The sequence below is a fragment of the Dipteris shenzhenensis genome, chromosome 24 (assembly GCF_047967505.1).
Source record: "Dipteris shenzhenensis isolate YYH24624 ecotype China chromosome 24, Dip_SZ_1.0, whole genome shotgun sequence".
NCBI classification, from domain to species: Eukaryota; Viridiplantae; Streptophyta; class Polypodiopsida; order Gleicheniales; family Dipteridaceae; genus Dipteris; species Dipteris shenzhenensis.
In genome coordinates, this window is record NC_141619.1 from 28,278,227 (window position 1) to 28,299,141 (window position 20,915).

The following is a 20,915-nucleotide window of genomic DNA, read 5'->3' on the forward strand; positions in this document are numbered from 1 at the left end:
CCAATCCTTGCTAGCTGCACTCAAGCCGCCAATTACATTACTTATTAACAATCGATTGAACGAATCACCAAATCAATCGATAACTGCGCTCAAAGTACAATAATCAAGCACAACACCAATAACACTAGCGACATCAGTATTAACTTGGAATCATTTGCTATACCGACCATTTAGCATGGCTAAACACAAGCTAGTTAGGCATCCCCAACTAACCACCCAAATCATCCACTAGGACCCACGCCATGTCCGGTGCACTCCGATGGAATACTTTGCCATAGTCACACTTGACTAAAATAAAATAATATCCAAAGCAAGATATATTAGAAATATAATTTAGGTAACATCCCTCTTGCTTGGATTGCAATTGACCTCAGTTGTGTGTTTGATTATAGAACTGATGAGGTATAGAAAAGCTCGAAAGAACCACTCAAGCATCCACTGAGTATCATCTCTCGGGTGATTCTTAAATTTGAGCAAATATTTGGTATAGACTTTTTTTATTCGGGTCGAGATGTGTTGAAGATCAATAATGCATTCAGGTTCTAATATTTCTTCTTCATCAACAATCAATGGAGCCTCTTCATAAATAGGATGTATAGGTAGAGTTCCTTTGAATGGCTTTAAGAGGCTGGTATGAAAAGCATTATGTATTTTCTAGTTATCTGGTAATTCAAGCCTATGTGCTAGATCATTGATTTTTTGAATCACCTTGAAAGGTCCATAAAAACATGGGGACATTTTAATTATTGGCCATTTCTTAATGCTCTTTAATCTTCTTTTCTCAAAGTACATAATCACCTTCTTTAAAAGCATGTGTTTCCATTTCTTATTAGCCTGTTTTGTGTACTTCTCTTGAGCGATTGCAATGGCTTCTCTAACCTTTTTGAGAATATTTTGATAGTTTTGGGTAAATGCATCTGCTGCTTCAAAGGGTCAATCGTGTGATATGTATAGGTAAACTTTCCCATAGATGATCTCAAAGGATGCTCTTCCAGTTGCAGAATGAGGCGTATTATTGTAAGCAAATTGTAAGAGGTGAAGATATTTGTCCCAAGTCTTTGGTTGACTTCCCACATAAGCTCATGTCTAGAATAGTACTAATTGTGACTTCAGTTTGTCCATTGGATTCAGCTGAGGAGAAATCTAACAGTGTGCCTAGATTAGGAAATAATGCAGTCTAAAAATTACTGCAAAACTTTGAATCTCGATCAAACACTATGATCTTTGGCAAGCCATGATGAACAATGATGAATATATGTGCAACTTGCTGAGCTGTTAAAGTTTTCTTGCATAGGATAAAATAGGCTTGCTTACTAAAGCAATCCACAATCGTCCATATCATATCATTTTGATTCGCTGTAGCAAGAAAACCTGTTATGAGATACATGAATATTTGTTCCCAACTTTTGTGTAAGAATAGGCAAAGGTATAAGTAATCTAGGAATCTTTCCTTTATAACTCTTGATCTTCTGGCAAGTGATGTAGTTGGCTACGAACTTAGCCACATATTTTATTATAATAGGCCAATGAATTTCTCTTGCTATCACTTGTAAAGCGGCAGTCACTCCCCTATGTCCCATATATGGTGGTTGGCGGATTTCTTTCATTACAATTTGTCTAAAGGGTCAAGTGATGCATAATTTCTTTTGATAAAAGAGGTATCCATCATTGCATGTATATTCTAACATAGGATTCCAATTATTATTCTCTAATTTATTTCATATATCAAAAAAGTCTGGATCCTTTTGGTAAGAATTCTTCATACCTTCAAAAGGCTGGGTCTTTACACTAGTGATGTGATTAATACTTGGCTTTTTGCTGAGAGCATCATCAACTACATTCTCTTTACCAGGCTCATACTAAATCATGGGCTAAAAACTTTGTATAAATGATGCCCATTTGATATGCCTATCAAGTATTAATGGCTAAGTCAACAAATGCTTGATACTTTGTTGATCAGTTTTGATAAGAAACTCAACTCTCATCAAACAACGTTTCCACATTTATAAGGCATGAACAATAGGGGTTAATTCTTTATCATATGTACTATAACTACATTTCGCTAGTTTTAATTTTCAGCTCTCATATGCTATAGGATGTCCATCTTGCATAAGCACAACTCCATATCCACTAGCATCAGTTACAACTACAAAGAATGGTCTAGAGAAATCTGGTAGTTGCAACACAGGAGCTTGTAGGAGAGCTTCTTTCAAAGCTACAAAGGATTTATCTTGATGCTCGGTCCATAAGAAATGCTTAGCTTTTCTAAGAAGGTATGTCAATGGATGTGCAACGAATGCAAAATTCTTGATAAACTTCCTATACAAGCTACACAATCCCAAGAGTGATCTTAATTTGTGTATGTCTCAGGGTTTAGGGCATGTGACTATACATTCAATGTTTTTTGGATCTACTCAAATCCCATCGGCAGACACTATGTGACCCAAATACTCTACTCTTTTCAGGATTTATGTACAATGGATTTTCTTTCAAACGTGAAAAGGCTAACTTTAGATGTTCCTTATGCTCCTCAATATCTTTGCTAAACACCAAAAGATCATCAAAAAGGTATAACTAGGAATTCATAATGTCATGTTTTAGTTCAAAAGGTATAACTAGGAATTCATAATGTCATGTTTTAGTTCAAAAGGTATAACTAGGAATTCATAATGTCATGTTTTAGTTAGCCCAAAAGGTATAACTAGGAATTCATAATGTTTTAGTTCAAAAGGAAGTCTTGTATGTATCCTCTTCTACCATACGAACTTGAATATATCCAAATTTAAGATCTGGCCCTTTCAATTTGTCTAAAAGATCATCAATCCTAGGGATTGGATATTTGTCTAAAAGATCTTCAGTAAGATTTAAGATCAATCTTACTGAAGACCTTGGCCCCTTTCAATTTGTCTGAAAGATCATCAATCCTAGGGATTAGATATTTGTCCATCACTATGATTTTGTTTAGTGCACGGTAGTCTATGCACATTCGATGGGTTCCATTTTTCTTTTTGACCAACAAGACAGGTGCCCATAAGGAGATTTTTTGGGTCTTATCAATCCTCTTTGTATTAATTCCTCCACTTACTTTTCAATTTCCTTTTGTTCTAACTGGTTGACTCTATAAGGAGCCTTGCAGGGTGGAGTATTACCCAGTAGGATTTCTATCCTATCATCTTTAGATCGAGGGCATGGTAATCACAGTGGTAAATCCTCTAAGAAACAATCAAAATTTTGAGAAAGAAACTTTTAGTTTGTAGGCTTAGTGTTTGTCTAAGTGGCCATTACTGTATTGACCAAAATCAAATATGTTTTCTCACGTTTCCTTATTGCTCTCTTGGATTGTGTATGATTGAGTAAAGGATTGATTTCAATTTTCATGGAACTCTTTAGACATATTTCTTGTTTGTCCTTCTCAATCCACATCTAATGTGAGTCATAATCTATCTTAGGATTATACTGATGTCTCCATAACATTCCTAAGATGATATCAACTCCTTGTAAGAGTGCCACTAGAAGGTCTCATCTATTCTTGTAAGGTTTGATTGAAATTTCTAGATCCTTGACTTCTCTAATGCAGTTATGCTTCGTTTGGTGAAAGTAGATTTAACTTTATAATGAGATGGGGATGACTCTAGGTTTAGCTTTGCCAAATCTCTTTCCGAGATGAAATCATGTGTACTACCATCGTTATGTAGAATAACAACTTCTTTACCCCGTTAATGAAACCTTTCATTTTCAAAAGAGCATAATAATCATACTTACCTCCACCTTTGGAGTGGCTTGGCGTCGTGTCTCCTTCTTGCTTGGCTGCTCTGCTGTTCTCGATCATATGCAGTTTTGCCATTGAAGTATTCTCTCTCTAGAGATTCAGTTCCTATATGTTCCACCTTATTGCACTTGTAGCATCTTATTTCCTTCTTCTAGAAATTTCCACCATTCGACTTTGAAGAAGAATCTGTTTCTGTGGAACAAAACCAGATTTAGATTTGAAGAGAGGCTTTTTGTCAAACCTCCTCTTCTTATGGAAGGGTACAAGTTGATCCAAGCTCTTCCCTACTTTTGGGGTTCCATTCTTCCTCTCAATTCATTTCAAGAGAAATGGCAGAGCTCAGTGGATGAGGATGGAACATATTAATCTCAACTCTCAATTTAGATTTTAAACCTACCACATATTTTCTTCGTTGATCTCGCTCACTCTTTTTCTCTAAGGATTGTAACTGAAACAAGGTTTGCCAAAACCTATCAGTGTATGTAGAGATTGTTTCTTTATCGAATTGCCTGAAAGTATCCCACTGTTGCCTGGCTTTTGCTTTGAAGTGTGAGGGAAGGAAATCTCTCTTGATAAGCCTTTGAGAAGACTTCTAGGATTTTGGTCGTCTTTTACTGGGCTTAATGACGTTCCACCCTTAATTTTAGCACATTTAATTTTATCTTTTTCTCCCTAAAAAATATTCGTCTGACTGAGTGATCCAAGACAAGATAGTGCATGCATCTTTATTTTCATCAAAATTTTAAAATGAGAAATCTTTTCTACTTATCTTACTTCCCTTTTTCAAATTATGTGCTCTCAGTGCAACCCTGATTGTCCTAATAATAGGATCATCTTTGGACTCATCATCAGATAATGTCCTTCCTTTTCTTACCATTGAGTTTCTTTTTCAATCTCTCCCTATGCTCACGCTCATCTGCCAACTGTGCCTAAAGTGCGTCTAATTGCTCTTGGAGCATGGGTGGTTGTGGTTGATCCCCCATGATATTGCAATAAATACAAATAAAGCGGAGCAGAGGGAATTAAGGATACTAAGTGTATCAAAAAGTAAATGGATGAAAAAAAATTGTAATTCAAGTGTATGGTAAGCGGATGGTGGACGTTACTGTGTATGAAATATAAAGCAAAAGAAATCACTTATCTCGCTCTTTAATCAGATGAAGAAAGGGCTAGAGTGGGACATATGTGGCCAATGATGTCGCTTGATGTCGCCTTTATGCTCAAACACTCTCCAATTAATTGCTTGGTGAGTTTGTGGCTCCAAATCTCCTTCTTGATTTGAGCTTTTTGAGATTCAGTTGCGCTTTTCACCTTTAATGTTGATGGAGTTGCCTCGCACTTTGTATGTTGCAAATCGCCAATATGTCTTCTTTGAAATTTTCCCTTAAAAGGCTTTTATGAATATTTGGGCTCTCTCCTTTTTCTTTTTCTTTTTCTTTTTCTTTTTAAATAAAGACTGTTGAGTCATATAGCTTTAATTTAGTCAAAGAAATCTTTGACTCTACAGTGAGATGGAATGAACTGCTTCGTGATCTCTCCTCCGTTCCCTTAAACTGTTGGAGTGAAAAACTGAGCCAATGCTTTGAATAACATGCCTTTATGATTATAGGTGTTGTGAGAGATGATGCAGAGGTTCATGGCATGCATGGATTGTCCAGAGGGTTGTGTCAACGTCCAAACTAGACTCTAAGGACAGTCAATGGGTAGATATGCGGGTTGCACGTTCAGAGAAATAAAGTTGTTGGCCTGCAAGAGAGAGTTAGAGCTTAATCAATAAGGGCATTGAGTGCTGACTGCAATGGCAGGGACAGAACGGGACCGCCATCTAGTGCTAGCTCCGTGCAGGCACAACGACCAAGACTTGATGGGCATGCATGACAATGCAGGCTGGCGTGATAAGAATTAAAGGTGGAGAATGATGAGAGACGGCGCTTTGCACGCAACGATTGCAAAGGCTATGGGATCCGGTGCACGGAATGAGATCCAGAGTCAATTAGAGGTTTTGGTGAGGCTGTGAGCTTCCTTCTCGTTGCGCGACAGCATAGTGCAGACTGCACATAAGCGGCGACGGGGCAACGGATTTAATTCAATGCGTCTGGCGTTGTCAACGTGGCTCTCTGTGCAGAGTCCCAGAGTGGATTTGTGGCTCTCTACGCAGAGTCCCAAAGCAGATTCGCGGCCACCACTAGAAGGAGTGAAGGCATGTGGGTAGAGTTAAGTAGGTGCGTGGGCCTAAGTAAAGAAGGAGTAATGGCACGAGTCCCCACACTACTTGTGAGTTTTTTTGTTGCTTGCAGAGGCCCCTTGATTTCTTGATCTCCTTGGAATCGACGCCTCTTCTTCTATCACATGTACTACTCTGAACAGCTCTTCTCACAAGATTTTTGACTAAATCTTCTTTTCTGCCTCCACAAGAGTGTGACCAAAGCTCGATACTACTAAAACCAAAAAAGGGAGACTCTTACACACAAATTCACTACTTAATTCAATTGGAGAAGAAGAATACAATCACACAATGATAGCGACAAGCAGACTAGATACAATCTCCCCCCCTTTAGATGAGTGGCTCACGCTTCCTCATCTACAGTATTTAAAATATTTCGTAAAAGAACAAGAAGCCAAAATTATCCCTGTCTTCCAAAATAAGAGATCTGCTTTACATAGCCTCTTTGGCCCCAAAATTGATTTATGTCCTCTCCAAAAAATATTACTCAAACTTTATAATATCAAAGAAATACAAAATTAACCCATGGCCATAAAAGATGTCATGCGACACCTTGATCGATACTCTCGCACTAACTCCAATCCTCGCTATTAGTTCCATCACCTGTACTGAAGCTACCAATTACATTAGTTATTAACAATCGATTGAACAAATCACTGAATCAACCGATCCCAACATAATTGCGCTCACAGTACAATAATCAAGCACAACACCAATAACACTAGCGACATCAGTATTAACATGGAATCACCCACAATACCGACCATCTAGCATGCCAAAACACAAGCTAGTTAGGCGTCCCCAACTAACCACACAAAGCATCCACTAGTATTACCACCGCATCCGGAGCGCTCCTATGGAATATATTGCCATAGTCACACTTGACTAGAATAAAATAATATCCAAAGCAAGATATATCAAAAATGTAATTTTTGTAACAATATATCCAAGGTAATTATTACAAGGTTATCCAAGACAAGATAAAGAGAGCATAGGAGACAATTCGCTAAACCAATACACATTAAATATCTATTAATCAAATATTAAAAATGGACTTTACAAATTGCATAGTGTCATAGTTTGTGAACAAAGCTCGAAGTAGAATAGACACTTCTCGACAAATAGTTTCTTGGGAAGGAAAGTGGGTATGAGCTTGGTTGATCTCTTAAGATTATTAGGTGAGAGATCATACCAGAGAATATGCTGAAGGCATTTGTCTCAAGACAATCACTAAATTGGGAGAGGTGCATCCCAATAATGTAGCCCACGTTGTATTACGCATGAACAACTATAGGCCATAGCTTGGAAATGCTTAAATAAAAACTTTAATTCAAACCTTAGCTAGTAAGAACACATTGAATAATATTCAAATGGGTGATTCTTGTAGGGTATGCATAGACTCCTACATAAGTAAAGAAAGCTAATCAAAAGCGCTAAAGGTTGAGCAAGATGGCATTTGAAAACACCATCTTTGGATGGGCCTTCATGAGAAGGGTCCTTGGATGGATCTTCAAGAGAAGGGATATAAGGGATATTTATATTGATACCTATAGAGAAGGGATATTGGATCTTCAAGACAAGGGATGTAAGGGTAGTGTGTATTGAAAATATCCTATAATTTCCCCATGATATTGGTTTAACTTTGCTCTCTAATCATATTTGGCTTATGAAAATAGAATTCTCTCTCGTTTTGAATTCATCTACTTCTCTTCTATGTACAAGAAGAAAGAAATATGTTGTACAAGAGTTGAAAGTTTAGCCGGTAGAAGTAGCATTCATTTCACATGGGACTCTAGGAATAAGCTAGCATGACAAAGAGAATAACCAACTAGAGATCTAAGTTGAACCAAAACCTGTTCATGACTTAGTCTAGCCTATGTATTCTCTTAAAGATGACTTAGATGGTATGGAAAGCTATGAGGATTGTTTAGGGGCTCTTTATAAAATTCCAGTTCAACTTCTAGGAGTTTAAATGGAATGTTGAGGAATATATGTTAGGATATCTAAAAGAAATTTGTCCATTCATTTTCCCCATTCATTTATGAGGACATTAATACCTTGGGGGAAGAAGTGTGTTACATCCCTAGCTAACCATGAGTTGCCTAAATGTAGCCCAAGGGTTAAGGAAGAGTAGGAGTCCATACCATTCGCTTAGCATGGAAGGACCTAGGGCTAAGGTTAAGAAATACGATCCAAGCTATAGTTCAAAAGAAACAGAAGCATTTATGATATATTTAGACCTAGGTTATATATTAGCATGAGAGCTTGGGCCATGGGCATTCATTGATCAACACTTCAATTGTGGATCAAGTTTGTGTGAATAATGAACGTATGCTCCCTTCCTTTTGGAAAGGTCAATTAGACAAGGATGCCCTATAGTTCCTCTACTCTTTGCAACTGTAGTAAGTTCTTTGGGCTAGCTAATCTAGACATAGATGAGAGAGGTTAACCTCAACTCCCCTCAAGCAGATATCTAGTTTATCAACAGGGTGCTAATGATACCAACTTAACTCCTGAGAATACTATGGCCATTTTGGACTACTTGGATACCTTTTGTGTAGCTTGTGGTTGTATAATTAACCATTCTAAAGCTAGGTATTGCATAGTTGCCACATGAACAAAAAAATAAACATGCCCACATTTTTGCAAATTAACAAAGAACATAAACATAGGAATTACAGTTACTGAGCTATGGGGCTGAGAGGTAACAAAGCACACTGTTCATAATAAGCTGATCGACTGGTTTGTCCAAATGAGGAAGAAGGCACCAAAGCTGCATAGATCCACAGAGTTAACTGTTCAATCCCTAAGCTTCCGCACTTGAAACTTGGTAGTATCACTAACTATTTCTAAGGAGCTTTCACCCTCCAGCTACTAGATCAATAATCCACTACGATAGATTTCGCTCTCATTTCGATCAACGGAAAAGCAAATTAAAAAAAATAGAAAAGACATGAAAGAAAATGCTATCGACTTTGTGCACACCCTTCTTTCTTAAAAAAACCTTGATTGCCACCCCAAGAATGAAGTAGCAAGTACACTGTTCCTTAACGAATGTCGAGGAAAGTCACAAAAACTAGGAAGAGAGATTAGGAGAAATAAAGTGACCAGGCATGGGGCCCCCTCTAGATGGTGGCTCTAGCTTCCTATCTAGAGTATTTATAATATTTCATTGAAAATTAAAAAAGAGCCATTAATAATACATCCAAAAGTATCCCTTGTCCACAATTGGAGTAATTGCTTATTAAAGCTCCATGAGCTTGAAATATCTCAAAGCAAAATTGTTAGAAATAACCCAACAGAGGATACGCACAACGGAGGACTTATAGTAATGCCCTGGAGCTCACACAATGTGCGTGTGGGGTGTGGAATCACAAACTTTTCAACTTAATGTGTGTCACATAGATTAGATGTGCAGACTCATCAATAGACAATGAACCTGCCAGATAAAGAAACCACCAAAATAATATATTTCCATCCAAAACTATGGACACAATACAAAATAGATAGATCCAGAGTCCCACCAATGGTGTGGTCCTCTGATCTAACCACAAGGTACTTCTCCTATCTGCTGGCTATCTCTAGACTCGAGCCCGCGTGCTCCACCTCGAGCGTCTGTAGACTTTCCGTCTAGTGTGTTCTTCTCCACCTTACTGCCTGTGAATCAGCCTAGGTGGGCAGCCCCTGCCAAGCTTTGTCTACAGCACACAGGTCCCCTTGGTCCTCCTGAATGTAGGCCCCAAGATAGCTGTTCCACTGCTCCAACCTGCTTGTGACTGGCTGCTCCAAAAGATGATGATCTCAGCAACCTTCTGCCCTAGAAGACAGCCAAGGTCCAGCCCTTCCTGGCTAAGTCTGCAGCCCTTCAAGCACCCTCTCACCTCCTGGATATAGGCCCAGAGGGTGGCTTCCTGCTGCTCCTTTCTGCCTCATGGATTGCTGGCTGCTGGATGAATTATGAGGCATCAAGTCTCTCCTTTTATAGGCCTAGGGGCCTGTCAAAGAACCGACCAGCCTGTCAAAAAACCGACCAGACTGGCCGACCAGACTGTGGCTGGTCCAGCCCTTTAAGGGCTCACAACCCGGGGCTTTTGGCCCCACACTTCTAGGGCCTTTGGCCCTCCAATCTAGGCAAGGGCCCAGCCCTATATATTCAGGGTCCAGCCCCACCAAACCTGCTGCAAACAGTGCGCCTCCATGTCCTAGATCCATCGCAATCTGTCCCAGACTATCTTGCCTCTGCTCCAGGCTTGTTCCAGCTCTAGGGCTCTTGCCCGAGCTCCGTACATGTCCCTGAAACCAGCCGTACAGCAGGCGTCTGTAATCCATAATCTGCCATGCTTCTGCACTATTCTGACCCTCTGATCTGCTCATAACAGCTCTAGATGTGCTGCCCACATGACAGCCAAGATGCTGTCCCTGTGGCAGCCCCATCTTATCACTCAATCCCTTCTAGCTCTTGTCCCCATGACATCCAATCAGATGCCCATGTGGCAGACACTCAAACCCTAGGTCCACCCCCCCCCATGCTCTCCTCATATGGGAGCTTACAGATGGTAAGGTGACCTTTCCAACAAAAATACACCCCCAATACAAATACAATAAATTAGCCAAGAGTCAATATATATTATTTTGCAACATTTGCCCATGGCCTTTATCAAAATTTCAATATTTTGATCAATCCCAATTGTCTTCACCATCATGTGTACTCAAGCCACCAATTGTGCTAGTAATAATCAGTTGATGAATCATCACATCAACTAATTGTCCTAGGTGTCTCAAACCTAAGACTACCCTAACTATACCAAACGTACATTATGTCCTAAGGTTACGTGATCTTAGGTTAACCTGACCTCCATAACTCTAGCCATGTTATGTCTAGAAGTGGACATAACAGTCTGCCACATTATGTCTAGATGTGGACATAGTATTATCAGAGTGCGCTAAAGAAGCATGGTGGGCCCATAACCCATAGGTGCCAAGATTGAAACCTAGCTGTAATACCAAATGAAACACCCTTAAAGGTTAGCCATAACTAACCTAGGTGTATAACGCAATCCTCTATCTACAAGCAAGTATTAGAACACAAACACAAAAGGATACATGGTGTACACTAGCGTGTCCCCACTCCCACCATAGATCCTCGCAAGGATCACCCCCGAGTTAGAGATCAAGCAACTGGACAAGTGAATTCCTGAGTAAGACTATGTGTCCCATATCACGAAGCCCCATTTACACACAGATGTTATCAGGGGATCATAGGCCTAGATAGGCTCCATCCTAACTACGTATTTTCAAGAGCCCACAAGAATGCCATGAGTCTCAACCGTAAGACTACCCTAATTATACCAAAGGTATTCATGTCATACCTATCCCAACATTAGGTTACACGACCCTAGGTTAAAATAACCTCCATAACACTAGCCACGATATGTGCAAACATGGACATAACAACAAATCCCACTTGTCCAACAACGCCCTACACTTTCCAATGCCCATACACCATCCACCTATCCATATGCTGCTCAGTCATCCATCAAGTCTCTCTCTCTCTCTTTCTCTCTCTCATAGGACATCAAGGTGTGTCACTAACTTCGAAGCACCTTGAAACGTATTTCTATTGACCTCAGATTAGAAAAGATGTTTATCAATGTGCTTCTTCTTGTCTCATTTGTCAAAAGTCACGGATTGTGACCGCAAGGATTGTGTTAAGGCCCATACCTAGAGAGAGCATCTTGAGTAAAAATCTAACCACGATGCTCCACAACTTATCCATGCCTTGCCAAAGGCACAGGAGAAGAAAGTACAACACGTGTATCCAACAACAAGAATTTGAAAAATACAGATACACTCTTAAGAACAAACTATATGGAGGAGAGCTAGTGGCTCACCACCCAGCCTTACATTCCAGATGCAAGAAAGCACCCCAAGCCTATATTCTAGACCACAAGCAAGCTAGTTTAAGTAAGGGTTAGGTCATGCATCCCATACCACATGCCCCAGCCTAATGTTTTTGAAGCCAACAAGTCATATGGTCTCTAGGGAATCCATCACTCATGACACCCATAGCCTACTTCTCACCGAAGCGAATAGCGCTACCAGTCTTGGATTGAATGACTCTCCATGGGATCTAGACCCCAACCATGCTAGCTCACCTCGTCAAGGGCATCTACATCACATGGCATGGATCTCTTGTTGGAGAGGCTTAGCTTAGGAGCTCTAGTCAAAGTCGCCGAAGGAAGCTGACAGAGAAGCTTCACTACTTTGGAATCAACCTTCTTTCTCTTTCTCACAGATCTCTCAAAATCTCTCTCTCAAAGACTAAGATCTAGATCTCTCTCTTTCTCAAAAACAAGAAATACTCTCTCACAAGAATGAAATCAATGAATGGAAAATCTTTCAAATGAATCGACGGAAATTTTCTCAACGGAAGAAACTCATGCCCATAAACTTAGCATCTTTGTCACTGACTATTTCAGCCAGTAAGCCATAAAAACTAAACAACTTCTCAACAAACAAATGAGCAAGTTGGGTTGGTGAGTCGATCAATGATTACCCAAATTGCATCATGCCCACGAGAGGTTCGTAGTAAACCTACCACAAAATCCATATAAATACTTTGCCCTAGGACTCATTCATGCCAGCCTGCAGTGCCATGAGAACTTTGAGAGAAACAGCCCCTCTTATGGCACTTGGAGGTTAGAGATCAAGATGGTCTCATGCTGGGACAACAAATGCACATTGGTTGGACACAGCGGGATAGTGGCCCAGCCAGTTCATTCGGGGCATGGAGCCACCTCCCCACCGAGGCAAAGGTACCAGCCGGAGAACTCTCTCATTTGTCGGGGTCAAGTATCCAAATGTTGGAGATAGACTCTATGATCTCAAAGTCATGCTGGGAGGGCTTGCACAGAGCCTCACCCCCCCCCCCCCTAGTTTGGACAATTTTTTAGGACCAGGGTGCACCTCAGGATCCAATTTTTGCATGGATCCGTCAAATCCTTCCGTTCTAGACAATATTGAGTTGGACTCGGAGGCCTTCAGCCCAAGACAAGTGACGACCTAGAGATGGATGGGACCCTGGAAATGCTTGAGTGGTAAAGTACTAGATAGTGGCGCCATTTGCACAAGGATCGGACCATTGATCCAATTCTAGTCTCGGTAGGTAGGAGGGGTTGAGGTGGCAACTTTGGTTGTGGGAGGGCCGTTGCAGTGGGATCCGGAAGAGTGGTTCTAACCTACATGGGAAGGGCACTCCAAGTAGGGTGGAGGTGGTGCCTTTCATCTCGTACACAACAAACATCGATTGTCGCCTCCAATTAGAGGTTGTGACCTGGACTCCCTCGATAGGGCGGCACAGGGATGAGCATCAAGTTCCCCGGGAGGTGATCTCCAAATTTTGGTCATGCTTATGGACCAGCCATAGGCCACGGAAGATTTCCGACTCCTTCTAGATGGTGGCCCATTGAGGTTTGCCCATTGGGCCATGGCTGAAGCAAATGCACGTAGATGCTAGATGCCATGGCTCCTACGTGGATACAGATATGCAAACGATTCCACATTGCCTTTGGGGCTGCCTTGCAGCATAGAGGATTTGGATGGGGGAGGCCTAGGAAATAGAGGATGCAGCGGAACTTCACTTGGGGGATGGTTGCTAGGTTGATTGTGTTAGAAATCGCCCAACAGAGGGTACACACAATAGAAGACTGATAGAATAGCCCAAGAGCTCACATAGTGTGTGTGGGGTGTGGAATCACAAACTTCTTAAACTTAAGTGCATCACACAAATGTGCAGACTCATCAATAGACAATGAACCAGCCAGATATAGAAGCTACCAAAAGAATATATATTTCCATCCAAAGCTATGGACACAATACAAAAGAGAGAGAGATCCAAAGTCCCACCAAAGTGTGGTCCTTTGATCTTACCACGTACTTTTACTATCTACCGGATATCTCTAGAATTGAGCCCGCGTGCTCCACCTCGAGCGTATGTAGACTCTCCGTCCAAAAGATCTCTCCACCTTGCTGTCTGCAAACCAGCCCAGGTGGGCTGCCAATGAGTGTACTAAGTCTGCAGCCCTTTTGCCTTAGTCACCTCCAAGTTGAGGCCCAACTGTGGCTCACGGTGCTGCTGCTTTCTGCTCCTCAAAAGGCTGCTCCAAAGATAAGTTATGAGGGCACAAAGGCCCTCCTTTATAGGCCCAGAGGGCTGGGAATACCACCGACCCAGGTGCCACAGACTGGCCAACCTGGTCGGTCAGTTTCCCCCTGCTGGCCGACCGGTTCTGGCCCCTCCTGGGGCAGAAAACCAGGGCCAATTGGCCCATAACTTTGCAGGGGCACAGCTCCTTGGTTTGCCCATAGCTTGCCCTGGTTGGCTGGCTCCAGCCAACCCTACCCAGGCTAGTCTAAGGCCGAACCTGTTGTGCCATATCTCCGCCATGTGCCAGCCTTCTACCGGCCCCATCGTTGTCTGTTTCCAGGCTTGATGCAGTTCACATGCCTGCCCACGAATACCCACCATGTGGCGCCTCTTGGCTCATACTCCAAGCTCTGATCCTGCCCTTACATGCTGCCATATCCAGCACATATGATGATGCCACCATTCCAGGTATGTCTCTCTGATTCAAGCCCCCATGGCAGCCATCTTGCTGCCCATGTGGCCATCCCTCAGGACCCAGGTCCCCCCCCCCCCCCCCCATGCTCTCCTCATATGGGGGCTTACAGATGGGGAGGTGACATTTCCAACAAACTGAGGGGTGTCATGCCTCTCCATTGGTCCAGCCTTCTAGTTTACAATATCCAAGGTCAGAGGGTCTTCCAGATACAGGCTCAGGACGCGACGCCTCCTTCCCAACAGCACCCTATGCAATCGCCAGAGGCTAGTTTATGGGAGACAGTGTCTAGCATCACTACTTGAAATTGGGATGCCCACTGCAGTTTTGTGATGGGTGCCTACCAGGTTCCCCTAGGAACCACTCTAGTTGCCATCTGGAACATCATGTACACCTTGCGCGCCATTTGGAAGCATGGGATGACAGGATCTCAGATGACCGCTATGCGTTTATGCAAGGCGTGGCCTACAGGTATCTTTTATGTACTTATGGAGCAAGGAAATCGCTGGATGTATAGTCCACCATGGTCGCTAGCCCTTGTTTCAAAGACTCCCTAGGCAATGAGCTGGGTTCTTTGAAAATAGGCCGGTTGACAATCGGTTTCATTTCTTCCCACGTTTGTATGGTTGGTTTTTCAAGTATTAACAAAAATTTATTCTCTTTGGAAAAATACAAGATCATGTTTACCACAAGGTAACAAGTTGCAACCAATTGTCTACATTTCTCTAGTGCAAAGCTAGTTGCGTTAAAGTATTTCATAAACACCCACTAATTAAAAGCGTAAGTGGACGTGCAACTGTATGCAGCCAAACCTCAACCAAGGGGGGAAGTTATACACCTATGCATACCTAAGGTCGATTGTGTTGTGATGCCCTAGTCAAGGCAAGGACCATTTACAACGGCAATACCCATTCTATGCGTTGTTGAACGACGAGCCTACACCATATCCCAACAGCAAAGTGTTTGCAATTTTGTTCATACTGGGGAAGGAAGCTTTTGTTCTTTTGCGAAACAATTCAATCAAATGTATGATAGAACCACAAAAACTCAAAAGATAGGCACAAACATGAAAATCTTTCTTAAATTGAGGCACAATACAACCTTTTGGTCAAAACATCCATACCCAAATGGTCGTGATGCAAAGCACATATGTTTAGTCAAACCTTTCCTCCACCAATGGTTGTTAAAGTACGTGTCTACAACATATCCCAACATATTACAAGAATTCAAGAGAGAGACCTTAAACCATAAAAAAATTCTGTTCTTTTTTTTGCAAGAAAAGTATAAATTTCTTAAAGCAAGGCATACTACAAACTCTTGGTCGAAACCACGCTAGATTGTGAGGTAAAGCACAATACAACCTTTTGGTCAAAACATCCATACCCAAATGGTCGTGATGCAAAGCACATATGTTTAGTCAAACCTTTCCTCCACCAATGGTTGTTAAAGTACGTGTCTACAACATATCCCAACATATTACAAGAATTCAAGAGAGAGACCTTAAACCATAAAAAAATTCTGTTCTTTTTTTTGCAAGAAAAGTATAAATTTCTTAAAGCAAGGCATACTACAAACTCTTGGTCGAAACCACGCTAGATTGTGAGGTAAAGCACAAATGCTTGGTCAAGACTGCATCACCTACATCTTATTTAAACTATCTAACAGCTGAGTATCATATGCAAATTTGAGGTCTTCATCAAGGATCTTGATTCTTGTACACGAAAGGTTACAATCAAGTTGACAATGAGCATGATAATTAAGTTTTAAAATATCCTAAGCAAAAGCATATGTACAATGAGACGAGGCAAATGTAAAAATTAATTATATAAATGTAAAAACATGGAAATCATGGCAAGAGGTCCAGCCTGATTTTTATAGGACATGTGGCACCAAAGGAGCAGGCCAAGCATTAGGCATTGGGGAGGGTGGATAGCACAACAATATTCCATTCAGACTGGATTATTCTTTGAAAGTGACAAGGGATGACATTTAATGCCATAAACTTTATGGATGTCATGATATCCAAAGTACCACACACACATGCATTAATCGCACCTTGGATTTGGTCTAACAACACCTTAATTGGCCAAATATGAAATCCTACCTACACGATTATGTGGTCAATCATGAGCAATGCCAGCTCCATAAGGCCAATTGATTGAAATCCAAAGACATTTTATTTCTGCTTGATGCTCAACAAGAAATAGGAAATGGAATTGCCCCAAATCAAGAAGAGTATATACCTTTGTAAGACTAGAATAAGTCCAATCATACAAATTTAGATTTTTTGTTGTTCTAAAGATTAAAAAAATAAAAGAGAAAATGAAAGAGAAGAAAAAAGAGATAAACAAAAACTTTTATGAAAAACAAAAGGAAGACATACTTAGCAAGCAAAGCAACACTTATGTCGTCATCAGTGCCCAAGCATAAGCAGCTATACTGGGTTTCTAAAGACCCGCGGAGTCTCTTGGGCAAACCCAGTGCTTACTAAAATACGTCAAATAAACACAAGAGGTCTATGGTGGTCATAGTCGATGGGTTGTGGCTGTTTAAGTGGCTTGGCCCTCATTAGTTGGCCATCAATCTTGGACATTTCAGCTCAAGGGCCACTCGGCATTCTATAGCGAAGAAGTGAGCTAGATGCCCAACGCTTGATTGTTTAACCTGTGTGTGAACTTGTAGTTAGTATCTACCAAGAGTGGATGGCATGTAACAGGACATTATAGATCAGAAAGTTATAGCTCAAGATTCGTGAAAACAAGGTTAGAGGATTGGGGACGTAGGCCTCTAATTAAACCTTAACCTATCATTATAAATCTAGATGGATCCAAGAACATGCCCAAGCTCATCCTCTAAGAACACAACACAATGTGCAGTTTCAATCTCATGATAGTCACTCATTAAGGTTGAAAACCATAAACTCCATCACGCATAGCAGGGACTAGCGCCAAACAGTGGGTGTCGACCATAATATAAACATATGCTCTTATACATACAAATCCACACACTCGCACATACTTGAGCATCCATCTACACAAAGGTCTTCATACTAAGTTTCTTGAAGGCGTGCAAGGTAAGGAAATGCCATTGGCAGCAATCGAGGCAAACAATTGCTCACACATGGGCTCACATGCTAAGGGGTACATGGCTGAAAGTGGACCCTATCTACCTAGATAAATCCAAGAACATTCCCAAACTCATCCTCTAAAAATACAACATAGTGCAATTTCAATCTCATGATAGTCACTCATAAGATTGAAAACCATAAACTCCATCATGCATAGCAGGGACTAGCTACTATGACATCCCCACTGATGTCATCAGCGCCGAATAGTGGGTGTAGACCATAGTATAAAAGTATGCTCTCACACATACAAATCCACATACCCACACATACTTGAGCATCATTTATACAAAGTCTTTGTACTGAGTTTCTGTCGGCACTCCGGAAGTGAAGGGCAAACTCAGCCATGATGAAGGCTAGCACTAAAGGAGAAGGCTAATCAAAAGGTAGTCCAAATCTCTTCATTCAAGCTACAACTGCTTGTGAAGTCTAAACGATTTCATTTTAGTCTCTCCCAAACGAGCATCTAAATCTAAATCTAGCTGATAGGGCAACGCACCATTTAAGATAGAATGAATTATCGCAATACCAGCTGAAAGTGGACCCTAGCTTGATCCCCTCCAATTTTTGCAATGTCATCAGCTTCCACTTGATAAGTAATTTATTCGATTGAACGAAGCTGAAAAGAATTTTTGGACTGTTTGATCTGGCTTTGTTACATGGGTGGCAGATATGTCCTGCAGAATGACGAAAACAACAAGCCTAGCACAATCTTGCATAAAAAGTGGGATGGAAAAGAGTGAGATCACCCAAACATATGTTGCAATAACATTTTGACCTCTTGCCATTGTAGATAGCTGTAGCTGTGTCCACATACTGAGCTCAGTCTGACCTTTATGGGACTATGCACTTCAATGCTTCATACATAGATATATCTCTTATGTCATTCCTTTGATCAATCACAAATAATGCACATTTCTACTCAGGCGGCTAGATTTTAATTACATACAACTACCGTCCAACTTTGCAATAAAGCCAAACGTCACAAATCAGTTGGATCTTGTGCTGCAGTCGGTCTTGGAGGAGACGACACGGTTGCAGTTGGCGAACCATTATTCAAATTTGTTGAAGATGCAGATGTCCCGTTGTACGGCGATCTTATCTGTGCTTTGGGTTCATCTGCCTGTACTTCTTGTGCAGCCTTCAATTTTGCCTTCCTAGCTCTCTCCTGCACCTCTTCCTGTACAGAGAATTGTTCCTTGGAACATTTTAGATCCTTTGTTTGAGGAAAGGGAGGAATTTGATGCCTCCGGTCACATTCACGTTTTGCATTTTGATATAGACAGCTGTGCTTTTGTCAACGTGAGCACACAAGTTCTCGTAATTTAGAGAATATACCTGAAAGTCACGGAGCTGCTTCTGCTGTTCCGCTTGTAATCGTCCTATGTCACTCAAAAACTCCCCGACAGCAGTCCCCAGCCTTTCAGTCAATGCCTCAGCGAAGGCCTTGCCTAAGAAGAAAGCCTCCAATACTTCTTTGCTCTCACTGTCTCCTATGGCACGAAATGCCAGACATCGATCACTTTTGTGGGGCGAAAAATGGAATTAGGATAATTCACAGGAACACCAAAAATGTACTGCGTCGTCCTTAAGTGCTTCCTTAACAGAAGAGCAGAAGCAAACTAAACAATCGGGAATTATTTCCGTCTAAGACATGTAGTTGCTGAGTCCATCCTATAATGCAACCACTGTGACGCACACATTCACGTCGAGGCATCCACTGATCATGAATAAGTAGTAATTGCCATTCGCGGGGCCAAAAGCGCTACGAAAATTCCTAGCAATGCGACAAGAAGGGGAAGGGGTACTGACCGGGGCCTAGGTCATCTTTAGAGTCAGCGTGAACCGTGAAGAGACGCTGAGGAGGTATCAAAACTCTCTGGCCAAGAGACAGAGGTGCTATTGTGAAGGATGATGGGCGAAGGCGTAAAGGAAGGCAGTGGAAGCCTGAGGAGGTGGCTGTGGCGTTGGAGGTCGCCATGGCTTCAACCTTGGATTATCAAGACATTTCCCCCCTTTATACAAATTTGTATGTTTTACCACTTTCACATTTGCAGTGTGCCTTGCTCAACTTACCTAGCCCTTTCGCAAGATTTGGCAGTCGTTAGGGCTGGTTCACCTCTCCATCAAGTACGACCTCCAATTGGAGGATGGCCGTCACATGTCGCCATTCACACCAGCTCGGGTTCACCTGCCCACCATGAAGGAGGAAATAGAATTTGAGGATGCCCGTCGAGTGTCACTATAGCTCATAGTCATCATCAACCCACTAATTTATGTCACCAACATGTGATTGGTGTAGTGGTTGGAGGAGATGGAATGGGCCAATCATGTCGTAGTTGAAGGAGGAGTGGGCGGCCTTCATGGACCGGTGTCCGGGCCCATCCCTTCTATTGGGCCAACTAGGACTGCAACCCTTCATACCACCTTTTGGAGGATGGCTATCGAGTGGTGTTAACCTGGCCTCAGAGTGTTTGCACCGTTAGCTTACCTGTTGGATCATGGGTAGGCAACTTTACCCTTCCTCGTCCAGCCCACTGCCCAAATGCATTCAAACCACCATGGGTGGGTGTATTTGGAAACAACGTCGAGACTGCCAAATCATTCAATGCACAACGTGCGCGTGTAAACAAACAACAAAAAACAAGGTGATGATGCCAAGTCATGTTTTTTTGTCCTCTTGCATTAGGGGAGGGATGCTGACAATTTAGCATCTAGTTGGAATAAATTAATTATGGGCTAGTGGAACATCTTGTTGCGGTTATGACCACCTTCTTGCTCTGTTATTATGGACACAAAAGTCGTGGATAGGAGTAAGCCTCAACTTTGCCCCAGTCACTACCGATTTTTGTGTTTTTGAAAGGCAATTTAAAACTTTGCCCATAAAAAAATTTTTGAGATTCTTGCAAATCCTTTAATATTGTTGGTTTAAAAACATGTCCAAAGATAAAGATTGGTTATAATTTTAGATACCTTGTGTTGCTCAACCATGCTTTAGTCAAAGCCAAGGGTTAGTCTAACTAAGCTCACCTACAGTCACACTAAACCAAAACCTAATTATGTTTGGCCACTTGGTCTAGTTCAATTAGGACAAATCTAAGAGTCATGAAGCTTAAATCAATGCACACCATGACTGAAGGACAAATTCATTCATACAAGGACCAATTCTTCAGTCCGAGA

The 20,915-nt window shown here is 41.5% G+C and overlaps 1 protein-coding gene across 3 annotated transcripts; it reads right to left on the reverse strand.

The window, feature by feature from the left end:
* Nucleotides 1-6,313: 6,313 nt before the first annotated feature.
* On the reverse strand, nt 6,314-19,823 carry LOC147886449 (uncharacterized protein At4g13200, chloroplastic). Of its 3 annotated transcripts, XM_087395746.1 has the most exons (5): nt 19,548-19,822; nt 19,074-19,228; nt 18,786-18,915; nt 15,735-15,807; nt 6,314-6,601 (listed from the first exon to the last, which is right to left on the reverse strand). In XM_087395746.1, exons 1-5 carry the CDS (start codon nt 19,714-19,716, stop codon nt 6,565-6,567), a joined length of 564 nt encoding a protein of 187 aa, XP_087251872.1. In that variant the 5' UTR covers nt 19,717-19,822; the 3' UTR covers nt 6,314-6,564. The 3 variants fall into 3 exon arrangements, with proteins under 3 accessions (XP_087251872.1, XP_087251871.1, XP_087251874.1); XM_087395745.1 differs by lacking the exon at nt 15,735-15,807 and having other exon boundaries at nt 6,317-6,601; nt 19,548-19,823; XM_087395748.1 differs by lacking the exon at nt 15,735-15,807 and having other exon boundaries at nt 6,317-6,596; nt 19,548-19,818.
* Between the last annotated feature and the right edge of the window lie 1,092 nt (nt 19,824-20,915).